General features: G+C 39.9%; 1 protein-coding gene across 5 annotated transcripts in view; it reads left to right on the top strand.

Annotated features, from left to right (window-relative positions):
* Positions 1–25,202, top strand: part of LOC100227445 (multidrug resistance-associated protein 1) — a 47,189-nt gene that overhangs the window by 2,624 nt on the left and 19,363 nt on the right. For 4 of the 5 annotated variants that reach the window (XM_030284589.4, XM_030284588.4, XM_041719246.2 and 1 more), the window contains exons 2-16: positions 8,234–8,410; positions 9,161–9,286; positions 10,467–10,604; positions 11,678–11,803; positions 14,552–14,613; positions 15,450–15,581; positions 16,579–16,806; positions 17,448–17,625; positions 18,352–18,513; positions 19,157–19,249; positions 20,073–20,276; positions 22,692–22,838; positions 23,174–23,261; positions 23,729–23,798; positions 24,614–24,740. In XM_030284589.4, the coding sequence (XP_030140449.4) occupies positions 8,234–8,410; positions 9,161–9,286; positions 10,467–10,604; positions 11,678–11,803; positions 14,552–14,613; positions 15,450–15,581; positions 16,579–16,806; positions 17,448–17,625; positions 18,352–18,513; positions 19,157–19,249; positions 20,073–20,276; positions 22,692–22,838; positions 23,174–23,261; positions 23,729–23,798; positions 24,614–24,740 (2,058 nt within the window). Of the gene's footprint in view, positions 1–8,233; positions 8,411–9,160; positions 9,287–10,466; positions 10,605–11,677; positions 11,804–13,786; positions 13,806–14,551; positions 14,614–15,449; positions 15,582–16,578; positions 16,807–17,447; positions 17,626–18,351; positions 18,514–19,156; positions 19,250–20,072; positions 20,277–22,691; positions 22,839–23,173; positions 23,262–23,728; positions 23,799–24,613; positions 24,741–25,202 lie in introns of those variants that run through there. The other variant, XM_030284590.4, reaches the window with a different exon arrangement.

The following is a 25,202-nucleotide window of genomic DNA, read 5'->3' as shown; positions in this document are numbered from 1 at the left end:
ACCCTCTGAATTTAAAGATTCCCACACTACTCAGTATGTGAACGGTCCAGTCAGATTTTTCTGCATCTTGCTTCCTTTAGACTCCCTTTTTGGACAAGTGCAGTTAATCCTTGCTTGCTCTACCATCACTGAGTGTCTTGGAATGAATATTCCATCCATTATATAAAGAAAGGTACATCTGTGCAAGATGAAGTTACTATCTACTGATAGTTGTTGACAACAATAAAAGCTTGAAAAACCGCAGCACGCTACTTGCATTCCAGTTCAGTGAATTTAAGGGCCTGTTCAAGCTGTAAAACTTTGTGACCTGACACACTGAGATAGCTTAGGCTAGAATATCACTGCTGTCTGTGCACAGCATACCTTGTTTCAATAGCAGCACACAAAAAGGCAGAGGTAAAGCAGGGTGAGGAGCAGTGTGGTTCCAGGCAAGCAGGATAAGTGTCACAGCAGATGTAGAACTGTACACTTCGGCCTCCTGACCTGCCTGTCTGGAGATATCCACACATGCATAGTTGGTGCATATGCATTTTGAAATAATCTGCTGGTTTTTCTTTGAATAAAATCTTGGTTTCAGTGTTTTTCAGAGCTTGTAAACTCTGCAGTATCATGCTTAGAGAAGCATTTTCATGTTTGAAATTGCTAAAGGAAGAGGTTAACAGTTTTTGTGACACTTTGAGATTTCAAAGCTCTCAATAGGGTTTCATGAAAAAGAAGTGGGGAAATATGCCTCTGAAACTTTTGAGTTTCTTGCCAGTACTTAAGGGAATGTGACATAAATGGTTTATATAAATATAAGTTCCTATTGTGTTGTTCACAGGCAGACACTTTGTTTTTTAAAGTTAATTTCGATAGAAGTTCTTTATTTCAGTGGAAATTTAGAAGAATTTTTTCCGACAGTTTTCTAGTTGGGATTTCAGTGTTGATAAATGACTGAAAGTGAGTAATTGCATTCACTTCAAGGAGAAAAGCAAGTTTTCAGCTTCTCTGTTTTGTTTTGAAAACTAGAGTCCTGTAATGATTCAAGCTGTAAACCCTGGCCTGTTTCTTCCCTGTTTGTTCAGAAAGCTTTTGTGAAGCCTCTTCACTGTTAGTAAAGAAGTGGTATCCACACACTGTGCCAGGTTTAGCTCTCTTTGTGTGAAAACAAACTACAGAAGAACAGACTGGGTTGAGTGAAGGTGGGGCAGAGCCTCATACACAAAATCTAGAGACCAACTTGGAGGGATTGGGCTTTGCTTCCTTTGCCATTGTGTAGAGTTCTGTCTGAGGCTTTTGGGCATATTTGACTGCCTAAAAAAATGTATTTTGTTATTTTTTGTCGAAGATGTTATGTTTTGTATTTGGTTGACTTTGTTGTCGTGGGAGAGATCCATAATGTAACTCGATAGAATTTTATTAAGAAAAAAAGTATTAATATTCTTTAATGCATTGCAATTATTAACTGACACTTGTGAAGTGATACTGTGTGACACAAACAGCTGCTGTGCTTATGTTATTTATGAAGACACTGGTAGTTTTACAGAAATAGACTTCTGAAGAAAAACCAGTCTTCTTATGTAAGGAGCAATTTCATGTTCTGAAGATCTGTGGCTTATGCCGTCACACATCAGATAGGCAGTAAATTGGCACGTCTCTTGGAGCCCTGCAGCTCTTTGCAGCGGAAGATTAGGTCCTTAGTGCTTGTTCAGTGTGTTTGTGGCAAAGCTAGGGAGGGACTTGGAGGTGCTGTGGGAGGGTACTGGGTGAACTTGATAAAAGCCAAGAGTTCAGTCTCTGCTAAAGAGTGTGCAGATGACAAAACTGCTTATATTCGTTGACACAGGAAGGTCATATGTGCACAACATTTGGAACAGAGGAGTAGCAGAGTGATAAACAAGGAAACTTTTACACAAAATGGTGCTTTATTGGGATTAACAGCAGATTGCATGGTTCTTATGCGTTGGCTGTTGTGTTTTTCAGCAATGAAAGCCAGAGGGTTATTTGTCAACTTTCTTCCATTTATGAGCAAGGGTGGTCTAAATGTGCATAGAAAAATTAAACTTAGATTAGAAGTGAAATCCTTGATCCAGAATAGATCAATTTAAGGGAAAAAGAGGGAAATTAAGCCTGATAATCTTTTGTTGATGGGGATTTTCTGAACAGATCACCTGCCATTCTACAGCTGGTAATTCAGAATTGCTCAGAAAAGTTAAATGAGGGAAAAAACATGGCAAAATGCCCGAGTAACTTGTGCCATTTCATGCAATTACAGTGCAGTTTACATTGAAACACTGTGCTATACTGGGACCGAGTGAAGGTCAGCCAGGGTTGGCTGAAGTCACTCTGGGTCACATCTCTAAAAAGCCTACTGCTGGGTACTGACCTTTAGCTTACTTTTAATAGAGTCAGAATTCCTTGCATTACTGGTTTCTCACTCTTTGCACCTGTGGTACCTTCAGATACAGTTTATCCCAACTTAAGCTGTTACCTTAGTCCCTTGGTAAGATTATTACCCAGGTGTGTTCAAACTTCTCTTGTGATTTGAACTCAAGGTACAGGCTGTTGCATTATTAAGCAGAAGCCCTGTGTTTGCTGCAAGAAGGAGATGAGAGCAGCAATCTTTTTCTTGTGTCCTTTTAGGTAACAGTGATTTCAGTGAAAAACTTTGCAGAAAGGTAAAAACCATCTTTAGGTTCTGAAACTAGATGTTGTAAATATTTTATTGTCAAGTGGCCAAATGTTTTGTCATGGTACTTGCAGATATGGCAGGTTATGGAAATGCAGCGTCTGTAAAGAGAGGCTAAATTTTAATTTTGCAAGTTCTAATATAATCTGATATACATTTCTCTGACACAAAAAAAATAGCCATTGTTTGGTGGTTTTCAGCTTCTTAGGTTACAAAGCTTGGCTCTTGTAAATGCCACAGCTGCAGGTGCTCCTTTCTCTGGCAATTTGTTAGCACCTCCTTCTTATTTTAGGCTAAAGGGAATAAAAAAGAAAAATATGCTTTTTTTTTTTCTTGGAATTTAACACACAGTTCCAGCTGATGCAGTGCTTCTATAATAAAGGATCTCAACTTTGTGTAAATGCTAGGAAATACTCATGTATGTGTTTGGGACAAGGAGGTACAGACAACTGATTTAAGTTCAGTTTCAGGATTTAAGGACTAGTTATTGGAAGGTAGAGGCTTTTTCTTGTCTGTGTTAACGAGTCAAATCTGCATTATGTAAGTAATTACTGTTGAGAACTTAAACCATTAAAACCATTTATAACTTGCTAAAACCATTTCTAATAGAAAACATTATGAGAAATTAAGGGCATTTTCTCGTTACTAGAAACACTGGTGTTTCCCTCCCCTAAATATTCTTTATATACATGATAAAAAAATTTAGGACCCTTGTTTATTATGTGATTATTATATTTTGTAACTTTTCCACCTCTTGCTCTAACAATCTTGTCTTTGACAACATTAAGATGCTTCAAGAATAAAGCTTAGGTTTCAGAATTTGAAGTGAAGGAGAGGCATGGTGTCTTCCCTTTTCTGCAGTCACAGTCTGCACAGGGTATTGGGAAGCTGGGCTGGAAAACTTTTGTAGGGATTCTGGAGTACTTTTCTTGTACGAATATCTGTTGCTTGTGTTACCAACTTGTCTCTCCCTGTGATGAAGGCTGAGCAGTGAGCACAGCAGAGCAGATCTGATGCTGGTGATTGTGCCATGGTCGTGCTTGTTTAGGCTCCATTCTAAACATGCTCTTAGACAAATGGTGAGCCTCAGCACAGGTTTCATGATCTGACTCCAGGACGTGAATGGCAGAACAAAGATGGCATATCAGGTGTCAGGGGCTTTTTTAAGCAGGGTCAGAGCTCCTTCAAAGCAGCCTTAAAGAGAGAGGTCCTGTTCTGCACTTCCCTTACCCCCCTTCCTCTTGGGCACTGATGCAGCTCCTCTGAAGATGTAGGCTCAGCCAGATCTGCCAAATCTCCTGTCTGGGGAGAGGCAAGAAATTTGCTGTCCTAGAGAGATGAGGCCATTGGCTTTTAGCCTACACTGAGAGAGTGGTTCAGCCAGCTCATGGTTTTATAGGTGCTACCCTGGGAAATTTTTCAGTCCTGTATCTAGAGCTAGCAGATTGTAAGACTTCCTATTTCAGTGAGAAAGTGATGATACTATTATAGTGAAAGTTGTCAGCTGCAATTACAGTGTTAGTACCTGAGAGAGCTAATTACTTTCACTCAATTAAATGTAAACATTGCATTAAACAGAAAGTCTTTTTTATTGTTGGGAAGATAAGATTGAGAAACTTTATCTTGATATTACAAGGGAAGTGGTTCTTACCTGTGGGTGATATTGAAGTAGTGGGTATACAATGTCAGTGTCAAACTCCATTTGAAGGAGTAAGTGTTGACCATGATGTTAAGATTCCAGTGTGGTTTTGTAATCTCATTTTTTACATAGCTGAGTGGTAGTGTTTTAAGTCACTTTTCAATCACAATTTGGTTCATGCAGGTGGATTCAAGTGTGGCTGGCAGCCTGCATCTCTCGCACACTTGCTCACAGCAGGCATGAAACCAAGCAATTTGGGTCTCTCCATTTCTGCCAGTGAGAATTCTAAAATGTGCTGTGGGTCAAGTGGGATTATTGATGTGAGAACAAGCAACTCCTGGCTGCTCACTTGACAGCCTTTCCTGGCTGCCAGGAGAGGCAGCCAGCATCAAATACTGCTATTTCTCAGATCAGCCATGCAAGAGGCATGCAACTGTCCTTGGTCTGTCTTCCCTCAGCAAAGGCAGAATAACTGGCCTTTTGTGTTGCAACTTTGTTGTACAATTCTACTGCCAGTGCTTTTTATCTTGCCTGTTCCTGAAATTTTAGACAGGAGTTAATATAGGTCTTAATTTTCCTAGGTTTTATGCACTGTTAAGTAAATGGTTTACCTGTGAATGAATCCACTTGATTCTGGGGAATGCCAAACATTTTTGTGCCCTCCTTGTAGATAGAGGGTTTCATTTCAGATGTGATAGGAAGCTTTCTTGTGCCATGAAAGAAAACATGCTACAGGGTACTAGAACTGTGGACTGGTATTTTTGAACCATAGTGCTGATGATAGAAATGAAAACTGAGAAATAGGTCAGGTAAAATTAAAAATACCCATCTGCTATTCTGGGAACCTTTAAAATTGTTAAGGAATTTTTGAAAAGAAAAAAACCAACCTGAAACTATTTAACATCTGAGTTATGGCTCTTCTGGACTACACTAACACTAAGCCAACAGCGCATCTCTGACAGCATCTACCAAGAAAGGAACAAGGATCAGACTGACCCTTCTCCAGTGGGTTCCTGCAGTCACAGCTTAAAATAAAGGCTGCTTCCAGATTAGACAGTCTAATAACTATAGACTTTACCCTGTTTTTTCCTCCTCTTCCTTTATGGCAGGAGGCTGCTAGTTTGTGTAGGCTTTCAGTGGTTGTATCTGTCTTTGATGTGACTTTGCAAAACAAGAGTTAACTGATTGGTCAGAATGAAAATGGTTAATCTTTGAGCTGAGAAAAATGGAGTAATTTCATGTTTTAGTACAACTTGCTAAAACAATGTATCTAAAACTTGAGTCACAAAATTATGTCATTAATTTGCTAATGAATGTCAAATACAAAGGTCTGCTTCAGTGAGTGTTTCTGCATTTTGCTTGTGATGGAAGAAACCAAAACTGAATCTGGGTTTATATAAAGCATGTACTTTCTGCTGCCACAACTAGTATAGGCTTGTGTAACTGAACCTATCATTTAAATGTGTCTGCATGCTGGTTTCATGGTGGGAGTGACACGTTTTCCTGCTGCAGTGGAATCTCCTAAAGCTGTGGTGTCCTCCATGCAGATTTGGGGCTTGCCTGCCTTTTGTAATGGCTTGAGTTCCTCTTGGCTTTGTCCACTGATGGTGATCCCAGCTGGGTTCAGCCTGAGAGCTGCTCCTGCTGTGTCCCACACGTGTCCTGCCTGCTGGCAGTGTCCCAGTGTCACCTCTGGGCTGGTGTTTGCTGGGACCCTGCCTGCCTGTGGGTCAGTGTGGGGCAGCTGTGACCCAGCGGGGGGCTCTGTGAGGACATGGGATGCTCAGAGCAAGGATGGGCTCTGCAGCTCTGTCCTGTCTGTGCTACTGCCTTGTGTGGGCACAGCCTGGGGAATCAGCAGGAAAATACTGCTGTGTCTCTCTTCACGCGTTCCTTGCCTTTTGCCACCTGAAATGAATGGAAAATGGAAGTGGCTTCTGCATTTCACCTGTGTGTTGCCATTTCTTTTGTACAGAGAAGTGTTTCTAAAGCTAAGCATGTTCCTACCTGATAGCAACAGCATCTGGATGAAATCCTGGAAACATATGAAAAGAACTGATTTTGCTGTTAAATTCTAGCTGTAGTCTTGCCCAAAATTGCCCATTTGTTCTATCTTTCTGTTCTGTACCCTGAAGCATCATTGCATTGTACGCTCTTGCCTCTTATGCAGAATCAAACACCTCCAGATAATTTGTAAATTTGAAAGTCAAATGGAAGGTTGCATGTTTTTAGAATATCCTCCAGCCAGTGTGCATAGCAGTCATGCATACAGCACTTCTTGCTTTTATTTTGCCACGTGGCAATGACATGTGTTACCTGCCCTGACCTTGCTGGTATTTGCCAGATTCATTTTATAGCAAGCATTTCCAAACAGGGAAAAAGAAGTTACAGGGAAAAAGGTAACAACTTTCTAAACAGTGAGTAGATCTCCTAAAGTTTATTCAATTAAAAGATGTCAGTGCTTTTGTTTGTTTCTTGTAAAGCTGATTACATCCAGTTATTTACTTGTATAATCTTATAACTATGTTAATTTGTGAATTGTAAACTGTTCTGCAGAGTCATGAGACTTTTTCTTGGCTCTTATGCTGGAGTAGTGCAGCTGGGACTTAGAAAGCCAAAAAACATTTGGGTGGTGGCTAAATGCAAGGATGACTCAGCTGAAATTTCTGATGAGTTATGCAGTCAGGAAACTCAATAAGCATGTGGCTTGCCCACAGCATCTCACAGCCACTGCCTTGTCACGAACAACTTGTGACCCCTGCACAGACAGTCAAACATAACTGGGCAGTCTTATGGTCCACCAGTGTTAATGCCCTTGAATTGGCTCAGAGATTTTCTAAAAAATGAAAAATTAAAAATGATACAAAATGAGAAGAATTTTTAGAATGCTCTGGGAATTAGAGGGGAAAAATAATACTGGGTGTCCTGTGTATGCTGTCTGTTGTATCAAGTCCTAGATTCTGATAGAAATTGAGGGAATTGGGGAAAGAAAATATATCTTCCATTCCTCTTTAGTTCTATGTTCTCTTTGTAATTGTGTTTGAAGCTGTTTATTCAGTGGAACATGGGGACCGACAAGGATCAAAGTGTGGTGATTCTGGACAGTGGGATCTGCTTTTGGCTTTGATGTTGGAATGGAGGGAACAGACAGTACAGCTCCCTTTGCTTCTGTTTCCTCATCTATAAAATGTGGATAATGGCACCTGTTTCAGTGACCAGCTCAGGCTTTTATAAAGGAGTAGGATTACTGACATTATGTGCCAGTAGTGGTACTGGTGTTTTGTGTAGTTTAAGCTCTGCAACTGCCTGAAAAAATGCTTTGCCACTGAAAAGTTAACACTGTAGTCAACAAGCCTTTTGGCATGGGACTGCTGCTCTTGGCTCAGTGACTTTTAAAGAGAAGCCTGGGAGCAATGCTTTGTCTGTTGAATATTGCAGTCCATCTGCAGCTGCAATACTGTGCGTTGCATTATTCTGTTGGAGAGTCAACCATCTACAGCACTTGAGAGAAAGTGTTGCAAGTTTTCAGCAAGGTCAGTGACTTAAAGGTAAAATTTGCTGCAAGAGAACAATCATAAGTATGGTAGGAATGCTCGTGTTACTACTAAATAGTCTGTCATTGTGAATAGTCCTTGTGCCAGTAATCAAAATGCTCGTGTTTTATTACTGTGAACATCGGTTTTGGTTTGATTGTATGGTGGTTTACCTTGGGCTTGAAAATCATGTCGAGAGAAGTAAGAAAACATTGAATTATGTCATTTTACATCCTCTTCTTGTTGAGTCTGAAACAAACTGCAAGGGTGAGCCTTTTACTTGATTCTATGCTGTGTTGTGGATTTTTTTATTCTGAGTCCCTATTTCTGATTGTCAAATACTGAAGTTCAGTGTTGGCTTTTTCTGTAACTTTGCCTGTTTTCTTGCCCCAGGATTGGAATCTGACATGGCACACAGAAGATCCAGACTTCACCCCGTGCTTTCAGAACACAGTCCTGGTCTGGATTCCTTGCATTTACCTGTGGCTCTGCTTCCCAGTGTACTTCCTGTACCTTCAACGTCATGACAGGGGGTACATCCAAGTGTCAAACCTGAACAAAGCCAAAACGGTATGTGCCTCTTTGAAATCACAACTTGCCAGCCTTCTTTGGAAAGTGGAATCTCTTTTCTGCTGTGTTTTAGCACAGTGTTGAGCATCAGTCTTGACCTGTGTGCACACTTCAGGTATAACTTATTTGTTCTGCTTGTGCTTGATTTCCCAGCCTTTCCTGTTTCCTTTGCCCTTTTATCAGGCTTTCTGAAATTTACCCTGGCATGGCAACAAACAGGCAAATCCTTTTAAAGACCAGTTGGAGAAGACTATTTTAAGGCAACTCAATCTCAAGGCCTTTATTACTATCATAAAAAGAATTTATTATCTTTTCAGCTTCTTAAGTTACACAGCATGCATTTCTAGGGCTGCTGCAGGTGTTCTATTCAACTTCTATTGTGAAATAGGTATTTAATGGTTTTGGTTTTTTCCTTCCCTTAGAATAAGTGCAAAGTTTTAAGAATGGCTGTAATAACATGCTGTATTGGAGAGTTTTTTTTTCTCTGCAGTCTGTTATTCAGGACACCAGCTTTGTGTTTCATAATAGACTGAATTACATGGTATTAAAATCAGTAAACTTTTTTTTTTTCTAGTAGGAATTCAATAATTAAAGCCAAATGGCCTTTCTTTTGTGCATGTGGTAGAATTGCCTGAATGATATGATCTGATGATGCCTCCTGCTAACACATAATATCTAGTGTTCATCTATATATTGTGCTGCATTATCTTTGTGAATTGATGTATTAAAGACGCTTTTTTTTAATTGCAGGCTTTGGGCTTAATACTGTGGATAGTCTGCTGGGCAGACCTTTTCTACTCTTTCTGGGAAAGAAGTCAAAATATTTTTCGAGCTCCATTTTTTCTCATTAGCCCTACAGTATTGGGTGTAACAATGGTAAGTTCTTCTGCACAGCCATTGTCCATGCAGAGCTGTAAGCAACAGCACCATCTCTGTATTATTCACAGTGCTGCAATCCTTTAAGAGGCAGCCTTCATATACTTTATATACAGACTTATTCTGTAGTTGATCTGTGAAATACTGACTCTCAAATACCTGCTTTTTTTAATAAAAAGGAGAAAAGTCAGATTCTCTCCTGTCTGTGTTCAGTGTGTTGCACATCAGCACACAAGGAAGTTTCAGTTGTTTTATTTTGGTAGGTCTGAGCTAGCATCCATTTAATAGCTTGGCTCAGGCATAGGGTAGAGGAATCAACTCAAGAGAGCTGATTCAACCTGAGTAATACAAACCCTCTGAACTTGGGGGAAGACTGCTGAAATACCTTGTTACAAACTCTCATATAACATTCTTGGGTGTATGTTAGCTTTGTGGGTTATCTGTTGATGGCACAGTGGAGAGCCTTGAAAGCCACAAATCACACAGTTGTCCCCAGCTACCTCCTCTGACCTAGATGTGCTGAGGTTTTCTGCTTCCACACCAATATCCCTGCATTTCAAGGAAGATGCCTTGCTATTCATTTGCTTTAGCTTTATCACAGAGTTGGAAGCCCAAGGGGACACCACAACCATAACCAAACAAAAACCCCAAACAGCCCTCAAACATACTGACAAATGTAAGAGCTGTTAAGTAGTTTGTGGGCATTTAATAATGCAACTGTCAAGCTTTTGTCAGGCTGATTGAAAATGCATGTTGCAGTAGAAAACACACAAAATACAGAAATAGACTAATACTCGTTGTTTGGTGTTACGGCTTGTATGGAAATAATATCTTTATTTTAAAAAGAGCTAGTGAGGAAATGCCTTAATTCCATGTTGATTTGTGATATAGAACCAGAAAAGTAAAGAAGTAAATGTTGGCAGTACTTTTGTGTATGTGATTGTTTATTTCTATGTAATGCATTTTCCTTTTTTGTCTACTCCCTATCTTTACTGATACAGAGAATTTGCTATTTAAATGTATCTTTGAATTACACTTAAAATTTCAAGGGTTTAGAAGGTCTGGGAGATACTAGGTTATAAATACTAAATAAGCAGGCTTTAGCACAGTACCTTTTACATGTGCATAACATATTGTAAAACTGAATTTGTGAATACATTTTCATTTTCTTTATCTACAGTTGCTGGCCACATTTTTGATACAATATGAAAGAATAAAAGGAGTCCAGTCTTCTGGTGTAATGACAATTTTCTGGTTCATGTCATTGTTATGTGCCACACTGATTTTTATATCCAAAATAAAAAATGCCTTAAATATGGTAAGTGACTTTTAGCCTCATTCAGTTGAAAATAATCCCAAATGCTGCAGTGATAGAATAGTTGCTTGGCAATTAGACCTGTCAAATCAGTTAATGATTCATTTAGTGTACCTGCATTCCTTGGGTTGTAACAGCAAAGGAAGCAAAAATTAATGTTTTCTATTTTGAAATGCTCACGAAATTCATAGTGATTTTAACTGTAGCAGCAGCTGCCAAGAGAATTGGGTTGGCTGTTGGGGAAAACGGATGTGCCTGCTTGGGTGCACTCAAATTCTGTGTAATCTTTGCTGTCAGGCTGCTCTGGCTGGGTGTTTGTGTCGTCTTCCTGTTGACTGTGCAGTGGATTTCCTGAAACACTGCTCAGTGCTGCTTGGACAAAATCAAAGTGAAATATTTTTACGCCAGTTTGCTCTGTAGTAAGACCACCTCAAATATCAGACTAATTGTGGAGCTGCCTGAAAATGGCTCTTTTATTTCTTCAAACCTTTAAGCTGCATTGGCAATTTTGAAAACTTTTGTCTTCAGCTGTTGGTAATGAGATTTTACTGGGGGTGTGCAGCCATCTATACCTGTGCTTTGATTTCTCTGGCTTATGTGCTATGCATCAGTCCCAGTCTTAAAAACTGAAAGAACCTCTGAATTTTGCACATTATGGAACAAAGTGTAATGTAAATTCTGCTCTCTGTAATTTTTTAATTCTGGGAATTAAAAACAATTGCTTTTATTACTCCTTGCTACTCCAGTGCATAAATATCTTGTCCCTGTAAAGAATACACTGACTTCAAACTGGGGCTGTGTTGGCACAAACCATGTCTTAAAGAGTTTTATGTAAGAAATTCATGCTTGTATTTTAATGGTAATGGCTGAATAAAAATAAATGTGTCTTTCATATCCTCTCCCCTCTCATTACCTTCCCTTTACCAAAATAGACATTGACTTTAATTTGCATGGGGGTGAGTAGTGTAGCACTTAGTTTGCAGAATTTACAGTAAGGAGCTGTTTTCTGTTAATTATAACGCTATTTAAAATAAATTCCTCAAGCCTTCTAATTGGAATATGACCTTCCTTTGCAGGGTGATGATGAGGATGCATTTCGTTATGCCACCTTCTGTATCTACTTTGTCCTGGTATTAGTAGAGCTCATCCTGTGTTGTTTTCCAGAGCAACCACCTTTGTTTTCTGAAACAGTAAATGATCCTGTGAGTGAGTCTGTACAGAGTGCCAAGTATCATATGTACAGTATTCTGTGTAATGAGCTACAGGGCCATAGTCTCCCAAAATTAAAATTCCGCTTTTTATTTGGTGATGCAAAAAAGCCCATAGCATGCAAAACTGGGGGAAGGGAGGAGCTGTGTGCAAGAAAAAGCACAAAAATACAGTTGCCCTCGTTGCTGAATAGCATTCCTGAAGGGTAAGTTATATGTATTTATATTCAGTAGTGCTGCTGGCAGTCAGTGGGAAATAGTGATTTGAAATGCTGTGCTCCTGGTTATCTGATATGTTCAGTAGGCAGTAACACGTGGGTCCACTTTCATTTGAACATGGGGAAGAATTTAGACCTGGAAAGTTTTCCAACTTAGGCAGATGTGTTTGATTTCTGTTTTTATCACTCTTGTGTCAAGTAAAGATTTAACCAGCTCAGATGCAAGAGCAGCTAATGCTAGAGGGTGGTTTGGATGTAGGTATTTAATTTTACCTAGACATGATCTTTTTTGCATGTGTTCTTAATTATATGTACCAGCTTTATGTCATAGACCTAAAGACATGCTGGATCATCCTTGCACCTCCTCTGGGTTAGATGTTCTGGGTCACAGGGGTGACACCGGGCACTGCCTGGAGTTTAGATGTGCTGAGTTTAGGAATGTCAGTTTGATACAAGGTCTGATTCTGGTTTGATGGCAGTTCAGTGACACTGACTGATGAAGAAAGGTGTGAAATGTGTGAGGGGGAAATAAATACTGCCTTTGTAACTGTGGGAAGGGCGCATGAGCAGTTCACTTCCTGAATGCCACAGTTGCCTTCTCCAGCAGTGTCCTGGTGCCAGGGGTTTGTGCATGGCCATGGCAGTCTGTGTGTGTGCCTGGCAGGAGAGCAGATTGCTGTGTCTTTGGATCCTCTTCATCTTTTGGTTCTTTTCATCTCATCCAGGGGTTAAATACATTTGACAGGATACTGTGGGTGTAAGGAAATGTTTTCTTCTTTGATCATGGTTCTAATAATTACAAGGTGCTTTGAGACCACAGTGGTTTGTTTTTCTGTTCTGAGTATTTCTAGGAATTTAGAAAGTCTTCAGGAAACAGGGCAGGCTTCAAATTTTAACTTTTCATTTTGTTGGGGAAAAGAGCAAAGAAGTTATGTTAGCTTTTAATTCTGCTTTATGCCCTTCTGCCAAATATTTCCAAACCAGAAATGTCTGTAAGCCTTAAGTAAAATTTTAGTGTATGCTTACTTAAGCTAGTAAACTACAGTGACATTTCTGAGATGTAGATGCTGATGTATATAGAAGTCAGGCAATGTGTTTTGTATCTTGTTTATATTACATAAATCTAGACTTGTTAAAACTGTCTTCTTTCTATCTGGCATGAAAGTCAGTAGGATTATTAATTATTTGAGTGATAACTTTAATTTTATCAAAAGTAGTAGTATTTTAAAAGTAATCTAACATGTTTTAATATTTTAAATTTGGTCTTTATGTAAACCAAGTCCAGTTTTTGGTAGGACAGGATCCAGTGGACTCTTTAAATTTAGAGTTTCTACCAGCAAATAGATTAAAAAGATATAAAGGAAAAAAGCAACACAGCATTTTATGTGAAATTCAGAATATTTTTATTTAGTTGAAAGTATTCCCTGTATTTGTTGAAGTAGAAATCTGTCTATCAGAAAAGCAGGAGTGGCTGAACACTGAAAGTTTTGCCTTCTTCCCCTTCTTTGACTTTAAAAGCTTTTATTTATTTACTAATTGAGGGTGTTGGATTTGTTTGCCATCATTTTACTGCAAATGTCTGGATACTTTGCAAATGTGAAACTCTTATCCCCTTTCAAAAAAACAAAAGTATCTCTCTGATACACACTCTTATTGTTCCCTGTAAAGGTTGCAGAAGAAGTTATGTGAAAAAGAGAAAATGCAGGGCTCTGTGTAGCTGGATTAGAACACAGTGCAGGACAGCACAGTACAGGCTGCACAAACCTGAGTTAAAAATGGTAAATGTAGGAAACACTTGGCTCTGGCTGTGTTAATTGCAATACTAACCTAAGGAGAGGTTTTAGCATTCTTTAGATGCTGTTCAGAGCTCCGAAACAGGGAAGAGAGAAATGTGCGCAGAAATTCTCCCAGTAAATGAACTTTTCATACCTTTGAAATTGTCCCAGCCTTTCTTTGTGCTCTTTGAACCCAGCCAGATTAGGAGTGCATTGATACTTCAGTTTCCCATACATATTTGATGAATGAGATGCAGGGCTCCTAAGGGGTGTTTTGGGATGCTTTTATGGAGTTAGACATTTTATTCATTTGTGCATCTGTGTCAATGGACTCCCAAGACTTCACTGCTAGAACAGGAGAACTGACTTTCATTCATGATTAACTACCCAATTACATATTTGTGCCCTGATATGGTAGGTAGCATACCTTGCATTGCCACAGGCACTGAGCAGGACATCTGGAGACACTGTCTGGCCTCCACTGGCCTCTGAAATGCCTTCAGCTGTTTGTTGTGTTGTTGATATGCAGCACTGCTATTCCTGTGCCACAGTGGTGGAGCCTGCTGACAGCCCTGAAGCTGTGCTTGTGCTTGCTGAACAAGCTCTCAGCAGCAGAAATGGCAAGTTTTAGTAATGCGAAAAAATATTGTAAACAAAAGGAATTTCAAAAACATCTCTTCTGCTTTGCTTGTTTCTTTTGCCCCTGCAGTCATTTTGCATGTGGATTGATTTCTTTTTCTCTCCTTTAGAATCCATGTCCAGAGTTCAGTGCTTCTTTCCTCTCCAGAGTCACATTCTGGTGGATCACTGGGTAAGATCAAGCTGTTGCATAAATCACAACATAACATAAATCAAGTCAGATGGCACTTTGGGATCCTGCTTTCAGAGCTAAATTAGCAATATTGTGCAATTAGCAATAATATTGGTTGATTGTTTTGTAGATAGCTTAAATTATTTTCTTAAAAAGCTTGATTAATATTTTTTACTTCCTTTTTAGGGTCTTTGTAGTTTTAAATTTTGCCAGTCTGTATTTAATGTGTTTGATGAAGGAATATAATAAAAAAAATCCTTGGGAAATATAAGAAAGGAGAAATTGCTATATTTAGAAACTAGGACATTGAAAACTATAACTTGTTTTTGTCCAATAGGCTCTTTTTTCCCCCCATTAACTTTATTTTACTTATGCTGTATGATTTGTGAGTTAAATTACAGAAGCATGTACAATAATATTGGTGTATAGTTCTGGCTGGTACTTGGCCAGAGTTCCAACAGAAAGCTAGATGAAAGAAATTGCTTTGTGAAATTAAAGGCTAATAAAGATTTTGAAACTTGCTAGGCATGGGAATATAAATTGCCTGGCTGATTTTCAAATGAGATCACTTCATCCTTTGTTTTATTTTCCCTGGGATTTGAATGCAGTGGCATATCCTGGATCCTTAGATGTTTTGGTGTCTAGTTCTCCCAGAAAAGACAGGAGGATATATGTTAGCATCTTGACCTGTGTTGCTGCAGGCACTAATGCTTGCTTGCATCTTTGTGGAGAGCTGCTCTGGGGCTGGATGCAGCTGTATCTATATATCTGTCTCTATATATACATAAACATTTTTGGTGTTCTTAAATTTATATTGCTGATTCTTTCTAATACAGGTTGATGATTCAGGGTTATCGGAACCCTTTGGAAGCCAAGGATTTATGGTCATTAAATAAAGAGGACAAATCAGAGGAAATAGTGCCAGGTTTGGCTAGAAATTGGGCAAAAGAGTGGTCAAAGACCAAGAGGTAAGTTCAGTTATCCTGGCTTTCAGTTCTGCCAAGACACAGAGGTTTAAGAGCTCAAGTGACTCAGGCTCTGCTTAGAGGTGTTTGTTGTTTGTTACCAAACCTACTCTTGTGGTGATTGCCCTTGAGTGCTCAGAGAGCTGGAACCAAGAAGGGCCTTTGTTTCTTACTTATGGAGAGCTTCATTGACTTTCCCTTTGTCTTTCATGATCCAAAACTTATTACTGTGACTTTTGATGTGTGGTTTTCCCCTGGGGAGGGAGTGTTTGGACATAAACTCCTGCAGTGTAATTTGGGCTCCCTCTGTAGTTGGCAAAGCCTCGGGAGGGTAGTTCAGGGTGTCAAAGTGAGCAGCTTATTCCTTTCTTTTGACTATATAGGGAGTCTGAGCCTCTAAGCCAGATGACTAAAATTAGAAAGACTGCATGCCTGTGGTCTCCATCTTACTTTCATCATCCTTGGCTGCAGCAAATAGGAGCACCTTTTCATTGAAGGAAAATTGTGTGCTTGCTTACACAGTGTGTTTTGCATCCAGCTTGTCCTCAGAAGTTCAGAGCATGGAGTTTAGCATAAGCCAGATGTAAGAAAAGAATGTGTTCAGTCCATTGGGGATGTCTTGGCATTAACCTGACTTCAGTTTCTTAACTCTGGTGGTACAGTGAAGCATTGGTTTTGATGAAAGTTCAACATACTGGGTTCTAGAATAATAATAATGTCCTCTGCTCTTTAAGCTTATGAGTTACAGCGCTGTTCCTCATTCCCCAAGTCAGACTTAAGGGAGAGATTTACAGGAATGTTACTTATCCAAGCAAAGAAAGCCATTTCTGAACAGCCAGTTCATTTCGTTATGTTGTATGATTAAATACATTTGACAGTAAAACTCAGTTAAACTGTTAAGAATCACAATAAGCAGCTCATTTACATCTCATTTGTACAGTGAACCCAGTTGACTTTATGCTTGAATAAAGGCTACATTCTCTGCTTGATCTTTTTCCAGGCAACCACTAAACATGTTATATGCACCCAAAAAGCAGCAAAAGTCAGGAGACTCAAATGGTGATGTGACAGAAGAGGTTGAAGCTTTAATTATAAAACCATCTCAGAAGAGCTCTGAAGCATCTTTATTCAAGGTGTTATACAAAACCTTTGGACCATATTTTCTCATGAGTTTCCTCTTTAAAGCAGCACATGATCTCTTGATGTTTGCAGGCCCGGAAATTCTGAAGTAAGACCTATATACTTTATTATTATATTAAAAGTATATGAACAGGATTTAAAATGTGCTGGTATTTCACTCCCCAGGCTGCTTTGCCTCCAGCTGATACAATGAGGAAGAGATGTCATAAAAGGGAGCAAACATTATTTAGGTCCATCGGTTTTAAAATTACAACATCATGCAATAAATATCTAACTTGTTTTCCTTTTCAGCACTGGGAAGGCAGGGCAGGAACATAATCAGCAGTAGCAGTTCTAACCTGTAATTACTCTGTGCCTACACATCAGAGTATGTGGTGCCACAGAGCTGGGGTACTGGAAGGGTTGTATTGCTTTGAGCTAAGAAGTCAAGGAGCTGCAAGTGGTTGTATTTCAGCTGAGGGGGATATGAGACTTCTCAGTGTAGCTCCAAGAGAATGCTGTACATGTGAGCTATGTCTTACTTCATGTTTCAGACTGATAGGTTGAGGAGGGAGTGATGTATGCTCATACAAAATGATCTCCAGTTTCTAAGAAGTTTGCTTAGGTGTTTTATCTAAGTTTGGTACTTCAGGTGCTTGCATGACCTGTGCAATGTTTGGAATAACCTAAGGCTGCAACCATGACATTTTGTTTTCCATCTATCAAGAGAGCTCATTTCTCTCTCCACAGATTGCTGCTCAATTTTGTAAATAACAAAGCTGCCCCAGACTGGCAGGGCTACTTTTATACAGTACTGCTGTTTGTTTGTGCCTGTCTTCAGACACTGATCCTTCACCAGTATTTTCATATTTGCTTTGTAACTGGAATGAGGCTCAAAACAGCCATTGTTGGTGTAATTTATAGAAAGGTAGGTGTTTCTTTAAATATATAACAGTACTGTGACTACAAATATGCAATACCTGTGACTGTGAGAATGCATCACTTAAGTCTGAGTAATAAGGTAGAAGACTCTGCTATGCTGATTCCTAACTCTTAATAGAAATAAGAGCATGTCTAATTTATAAATAAAAGCCTTTAAGCCAGGACAGTTTTCTAATTTGCTACTTAACATGCTGCTTCTCACTGCCAGGTAAGAAAACTTTCCTCATTTAGACTTTGGGTGTGCAGTGCTTCAGTTGGTGCAGAAATTACCAACCAATTAAAGATGCATCTACATGTACAGCTTTTTTTGGGATTTACCAGCAATGCCATTTTAGAAAGCTGTGGACTGATAGCTCTGTGTGAGAAAAACGTGTCACAAGAAGTGAAGATTCCACTTCTTAGACTAAAACTAAAACAAGTAACAAACCAAGTAAACGATACCCCCAAGCAATTAAACCACCAGCCAATAATACCCCAAAGTTTGCTTATTGACTTTAATCCTATATTAGCTTAAACTCAGCTGATTGATTCAAGCTGTACTACTTGCATTTTGCAGGATGTACAGGGTAAACAGAATAGGAAAGAGGAAAATGATTGCTTTTAATTTAAAAGATGCAGTTGTGTAAAGTACGTGCTTCTGTGGAGAAAATACAAATGTCTAAGTCTGTCCTTGTTTTTAATAATTGTTTTTTGTTTTTGTACATGCATGTAGGCACTTGTTATCACAAATTCTGCTAGGAAGACTTCTACTGTGGGTGAGATTGTGAATCTGATGTCTGTGGATGCTCAGAGATTCATGGACTTGGCTACCTATATAAACATGATTTGGTCTGCCCCCCTGCAGGTGATACTGGCACTGTACTTACTGTGGCGGGTGAGCATTGTGTGCTGTGTCTTGTTTTGGCTTGGCAGTGTGCTGCTTCCATGGTTCTGTGACTACACACACCTGTTGTTCAGACCACTGGGTTTGCAGCAGTGGGGAGAAAGTGCTGTTTATTAAGAAGCCATTCAGAGCTGCTTTTGTCATTGCTGTCAGGAAGGAAAGCAGGAGGTTCTGAATTGGCTCTCCTGTGGAGAGCATGCAGAGGGGAACTATTCTCTTTTGGGGGGCTGCAGCACCTAGAAGATCTCACTTGTCCCTTGATTTAAATAAAAGTGGTCTTGGCTCTGTGCTCAGAGTAACCACGTGAGCTGTTTGCTGTTTCTAGTTCACACAGCACTGGGCTTACTCTTCTTCAGAAGAGCAGTCAAATCAGCAAAAAGTGCAAAGTGTTAAAACATATTTGTGTGTATGTATAGAGATATATTTGAAGAGAGATATATGTACTTCTATGTGGGGGCTATATGTTTGTTTCAAGAGTCAACGTATGTAGATATTAACCTAACCTTCTACTTGATCCTTCTTCTCCCAAGCTGAAAGCCTAATTCAGAATGATTTTCTGTAATGTATGTAGTGATTTGAGCCAAGATTTTAAAAAATGAGTTTGAATAAATGCTTACAATTATGTACTTTTCAGAATTTAGGTCCTTCAGTGCTGGCAGGTGTGGCTGTCATGGTCCTTCTGGTTCCAATAAATGCTGTGATGGCAATGAAGACAAAAACCTATCAGGTTGGCATCTCTAGTACTTTTAAGAAACATCTATTCTTTGACTTATTCCTGGAGGTTTTTCCTTATTTTTTTTCCCATCCCTCTAACTATTGCTTAAAAAGGGAAGGGAAAGAAAGGTCAGAGGTGTTGTGTATTCAGAATAAACAAACTCATGTATTTTTCAGCCTTACAGCTTATCTGTGTGTAATGGTCTAAAAACCTGCAGTAGTGAAGACCAAGGTAACATTTCAGACAGCTTCATGAGATGTCCAGTAACTGAATTATTAGGAATTAGTTCAGTTTTTAACTTGCCTAAAAGCTAAAGTACAAAGGTAAACTAGTGTCTACCTAATGAACCTAACGGCCATGAATGAGATATTCACATTTCCAGGATGTGTGGCTGGTTGCATTTGTTTGTTTGTTTTCTGGAGAGATGAAGAAGAAAAAAGCCATTGATAGTGCTGAAAATAAAGCAAAATCAAGTTTGGTCTAAGGTTAGATGCAAGCTGCACATCTTACATTGGCTTATTTTTTAACTGCATATTGTACGTGGGTCCCAGGGCTCCCTGTTGCAGGGTTAATCACACTTAAACCGGTGCCACACTTGTTTTCATCTTGTTTTGGGTTTGTAGTTACACGAAGCATTCTTTTAATTGGCTTAAAACATCTTGTTAATTCTGCATATTTGTTTGTTCAGATAGTATCTCAGATTTCCTGCTTGGGAAGCTAGTAAGCTTTTGATGATAATGTGGTAAATTTGCCATTGCAAAATACAAAGCTCAGAACTTTGAGGCTCTGCCAAGTATTGTGCTCTGTTAATTATTTTTTGCAATGTTGTTTTTAGGTGGCTCAAATGAAGAGCAAAGACAACAGAATTAAGCTGATGAATGAAATTCTCAATGGGATTAAAGTTCTGAAACTTTATGCTTGGGAATTAGCCTTTAGAGAGAAGGTATTAGAGATCAGACAGAAAGAACTCAAAGTCCTCAAAAAATCTGCGTACCTTGCTGCAATGGCAACCTTCACTTGGGTTTGTGCTCCGTTTTTGGTAAGTGAAACAAATCTAGAAGTCTTCTCTCCTTTTTGGGGTTGTGCTTTCCAAGGCAGCACTTGAGGACTTATTTTGGTTTTGTGTTCTAATGAGTTGAGCCAAAATGCCCTCCAGAATGGTGGGTCCTTGAACACTTAGGGGTCCAGTTCTCTGTGGAAAGACACTACTGTTTTCTTTGAAACTCATTATCATCCAGGTTGGATGTATTCTAGAAGTTAATGGCCAAAGCATTGGAAAATAAAAGACTCCTCTGCTTTAATAGAGTACTTGAGGACTCTAAGATGAAATGTATGGTCAGATTTAGGAGAATAAAAAAATCCCTTATTTGAGTGTGTTTCTGAGCAGCAGCAGGTCCTTACATAAGAGTTCCTGACTGAATGGGATGCTGGGCTCCAGGAGTGTCTCTGGCTGGGATTCTCCCAGCACCTGTGTAAGAACAGTATGGAAGAGGCAAAACTGTTGTGTAGCGTGAGAAGGCTTCAAATTCTTACTTGAAGAAAATAAAAATCCATGATACATGAAACATTCCTCCTGTGTTTGTGGTTAGCTTTCATTTCAACTAATACTAGAGAGAGAAGAGTGAGATCACATCAAAATTGCTTCAGACCCTATTAGAACGAGGGGCCATTGCTCTTGTCTGCAGAAACAATTAAAAGCCATGACTACATTAGGATAAAATATGTGCTGTTCCAGTTGAAGGTGTTTAAGTGTACTTTCCAGTCTCAGATTCCTTCCCTGCAAACATTTTTAGTGTTTACATTATGCTCGGGGCATGATGAAAGGCAGAGGAGCAGTGCCCTGAGTGGGAAGCATCAGCTGCATTCTTCAGTGAATGCTTTTCTAAAAGAAGTCTGAGATTATCTTAATATAAATACATTATTAAATGAAATTTCTAAATAAAACCCTGCAGGTGGACTCCCTAATGCTGTTCTGTGGAGCCTGGGAGGGCAGACTGGTGTGATGTGCAGCTGTGTCCCAGCACACACAGGGGATGTGTGGCCCTGGCTCTGCAGGGGCACAGCCCGGAGTGCAAGGCTGCTCTTCAACATCTTGTTGCTTGGATTTTTGGGGGTTTTTTTTGTATGTTTTGATAAAAAAATTATTGCAAGGGCCTACTTGGAAGCACTTTTGACCTTCAGAAGTTTTATATCCTCTACTCCTTCCCTTTTGCAAGGCCAGGGTTTTTTAAAAGCATTGTTTAGTAACGGTGTCAGGGACCCGCTGGGTTTGCAGTGCCTCCCCTGCTGCCTGTGTGCTGCAAAGGGTGCATTTCAGACTAACTGCTGCTAACACAAGAGTGCAGACATGCTGCTTGTCAGGTTATTCTTTGGGCCCTGTCTTGTTTTTGCTCTCCATGGGAGGGCTTTCTCCCTGGGATGGGGTTGTCCAAACTAAGGGCTGTACAAACAAGCTACTGTACAAGGCACAGCTGAGTCAGCTGCTGCACCCAGAGCAATCCATGTCTTCACAGCAGTCAGATTTGTTAACAGAAGCACTGATGTCTTCAGTGGATGCTGTGCTTAGATGAGACTATTCCTTGGGTGGGGAGCTCATTATTTCAAGTCTTTTAGGAGGGAGGATGCCAGAAGTTTATCTATCTTGATTTCTTGTTTTAATTGGCAGTCTGTGGAAAAAAAGCTGCTGGATCTTGTGATATACTGAGGTGTGAGGGTATTATCACGCAAGATAACACTATGAAGGGAGTAGTTGTGAAAGCAAACGTCTGATTTTACTTAGTTTGCTTTATTTTATTGTAAAATATTCCATACATTTTAAAAAATGAGTGTATGGATTTTTTGAGTTATTTTTATAGCTTATGATTCATGATAACAATGCCTCAGGGTAAATTTCTTGTTCAGTATGAAACTGAAATAGCTCACAACAGAAAGGGCTTCATCTTTGTCATGCAATAACATTTCAAGTTTCTTGTCCATGATAAAGTGGGCTGTATTTGGAAATCTAGGGTTGTGGTAGTCTCTGCAAACTATAAAACAGGTTAGTATTGGGGTGCTTCTAACTTTTCTGTCCACGTATGTTACTGATCCAATGTTTGACACTTTGAGGAGTGTCTTAAAACTGAAAGAAATCATGATAAAGGGCCAGTGATCATTTCTCTATTTCCTTTCTGCTGCTGTGTGGCCTCAAATAGCCTGGGACATTCATGGTTTCATTTCTGCTATGTGAGGCAAGGGAACACTTAGCTCTTTTTAAAGAGGAGCCATCAACTTCTTTTTACAACAGCAGATTTTAATCATATGTTTGTTTTGCAAAAAAGTGTTGTCAGGAACAAAAAGTTACCAGAATATTGCTCTTTCTTTGATTTGTAGTCTGATTCCAGTTGTCACACTGTGTACTCCTGACTTGGTGGCTTTAAGACATGACCCTCACTGTAGCCTTTACCCTTGGTTTCAGGTTGCCCTGTCTACGTTTGCTGTGTATGTCATGATAGACAAGAACAACATCTTGGATGCTCAGAAGGCCTTTGTTTCTCTGGCATTATTCAACATCCTCAGGTTCCCACTGAACATGCTTCCTATGGTCATCAGCAACATGGTAGAAGTAAGACTTCAGTCATCAGCAGGTGTTTTGTGTGCAGAAGGAGGCCCTGGGTGGAAAGATTACATCCTCCTGCTTAGGGAATGACCACTGGGGAGATGTGGCCACCTCTGGAAGGGACCTTGCAATTCCTAGTCAATAATCCCAGTAATGGTGGATAGGTTCCTTACATCATCCGCATCTTGTGGTTTGGGAAGTGAAAGTTTGGCTATCCAAACAACTATGCAATGGATTTAAGGAGTGCATAATAATGGTATAATGTGTATGTGGCACAAAACAGTGAGCACTTAAATGTAAGGAGCAGAGTAGAAATAATTTTGCATCCCTTTACCATGCAGGCCAGTGTCTCCTTGAAGCGCCTCAGGGTGTTCCTGTCTCATGAGGAGTTAGATCCAGACAGCATAATCAGGGGTCCCATCAAAGAGGGTGAGTTTCTTTGCCTGTTGCAAATCAGTGTGTGCAAGTTTTGGGTGGTTTCTGTTGCTGTCTAAAACAAATTTACTGCATTTTTGGTGGGTTTTGCTGATAAATTTGAGACAGAGAACAGAAAAGAGTTTGTAAAATGGAAATTATGTGCAGGTTCTTCTTCCTTCTCAGATAGTTTCTTTCCTCTCCAAAACTGATTTGCAGCTGGAGATGCAGCTGATATGCTGCAGTTGGTATCTCTGTGTAGCTGATGTTTATGTATCTCCTGGGTCCCATTGGGACCTCTGCTGTCTCGCTAAATTCAATAAAAGCAGAACACAAGTTTTTGGCAAGCAGTGGGTTGTTGTTGTTCTGAAGAATTAACTTTATACCTGTGCCCATGTGTGTTTGGATTGACTTTGGATTGTGAGCACTCAGTTTAGCTGCTTGCATTGGTATTTTTATAAATATGAGTTTTCTCTTTGCAGCTGAAGGATGCATTGTTGTGAAGAATGCAACATTTAGCTGGGCTAAAACTGATCCTCCTTTACTGAACAGGTAAAGTTGGTGCTCTTTTTTCCATTCTATAATCTTGCTGCACCATAAATTATCTATATTTGAATTATAAAGTACCTATGGAGAACAGTTTGTTGCCATAAAGAAAGAGAACAAATAACATCAGTTCTATATATTTTTTTTTTAATTGGGGCTTTATGAACTAGAGGGATTTACTGTTTATTGCATCCATGGAATGCATAAAGGGAGGTAGCAGGAGAGGTAGGGATCAAGGAGGAGAGAGCTGCGGGGGATTTCAGCTGTGGCCGAGTGCTGCAGATGGGCTGAGCTCCATCTAGAGGGTGCAGCTCTGCTCCCTCCTCTTGGCTGTGTCCTCAGGCTGCCTTGCACAGCCTGGTTCTCCCTGCACCCTGCTGTGCCTCACCCCGGGCTGCAGAAAGCAAACAGTGATGCAGCTACAAGCTGTGTCTTCCCTGTGCCCTGTTCCCTTCCTTAACTTTGGCTGCTTTTACTTGGGCCTTAAATGGCAAGTTCTTTGGGACAAAATTTGTTGTATTTACATTTGTATTCATAGAACACTTGAGAGAAATCTTAGCAAGATTGGGTCACAGTGCTTTTTTTCTTTGTATTTTATTCCCCTTTTGACTAATTACATATTATGTTCTGTGTTCTAAGTACAGGGAGAGCTGGGTGCTTTCTGAGTGAGAGGTTTGTATTTTCGAGCAGTTCCAGTTTCAGTACTGAATCAGTATTTGCAGAGGGTGTTCACATTGCACCTGGTTTTAGATGGGCTGTTGACTGTTTAACTTCTGGGGTGTGCCAGTAAGCAAGGCTGAATTATGTGCACTTTATTTCAGCATTAATTTCACTGTTCCTGAAGGCTCCTTGGTGGCTGTTGTTGGTCAAGTTGGCTGTGGAAAGTCTTCACTGCTGTCTGCATTGCTGGGGGAGATGGACAAAAAGGAAGGCTACGTGGTTGTCAAGGTGTGACATGTCAGGAGAATTGTTCAGCTCTTTGTGGGTATTGCCAGAGGGATTCTAGATTTCCAAGTGGTGTGAAGAGGGAAGAGACTGCCTTTCAATGAATGCACTTTTTAGCCTGCTTTGCTGGCAAACCATGTGTATACCTTAGCCTGCACTCTGTGTAACTGCCTGGTAAGCCTTGACACAACAAGCCTCCAAATCTGTTGGTGTCAAATTTAGCCAAATAAAACAGTGGAGCACTCAAAGGTGAGCGTTCTGGTGAGTCTTATTAGCAGCTGGGCATGAGATGGGGAGACCCTGGTACATATTCTCTGAGGAAGAGAAGTGTTGGGCTCTACTTTCTCAGACATCAAAGAATTACGAAGAGAGGGTGCGCCCAGACATCTGAACATGGGAACAGCTGCTGTTGCAGTTTGTTCTTAGACATCAGAGCTGCACACAGGGCTAACAGAGAAAAAATGG

This window comes from Taeniopygia guttata, chromosome 14, assembly GCF_048771995.1.
Source record: "Taeniopygia guttata chromosome 14, bTaeGut7.mat, whole genome shotgun sequence".
Taxonomy (NCBI): Eukaryota; Metazoa; Chordata; class Aves; order Passeriformes; family Estrildidae; genus Taeniopygia; species Taeniopygia guttata.
The sequence above is the reverse complement of the archived record's forward strand: the minus strand, read 5'-3'. Positions and strand labels throughout refer to the sequence as shown.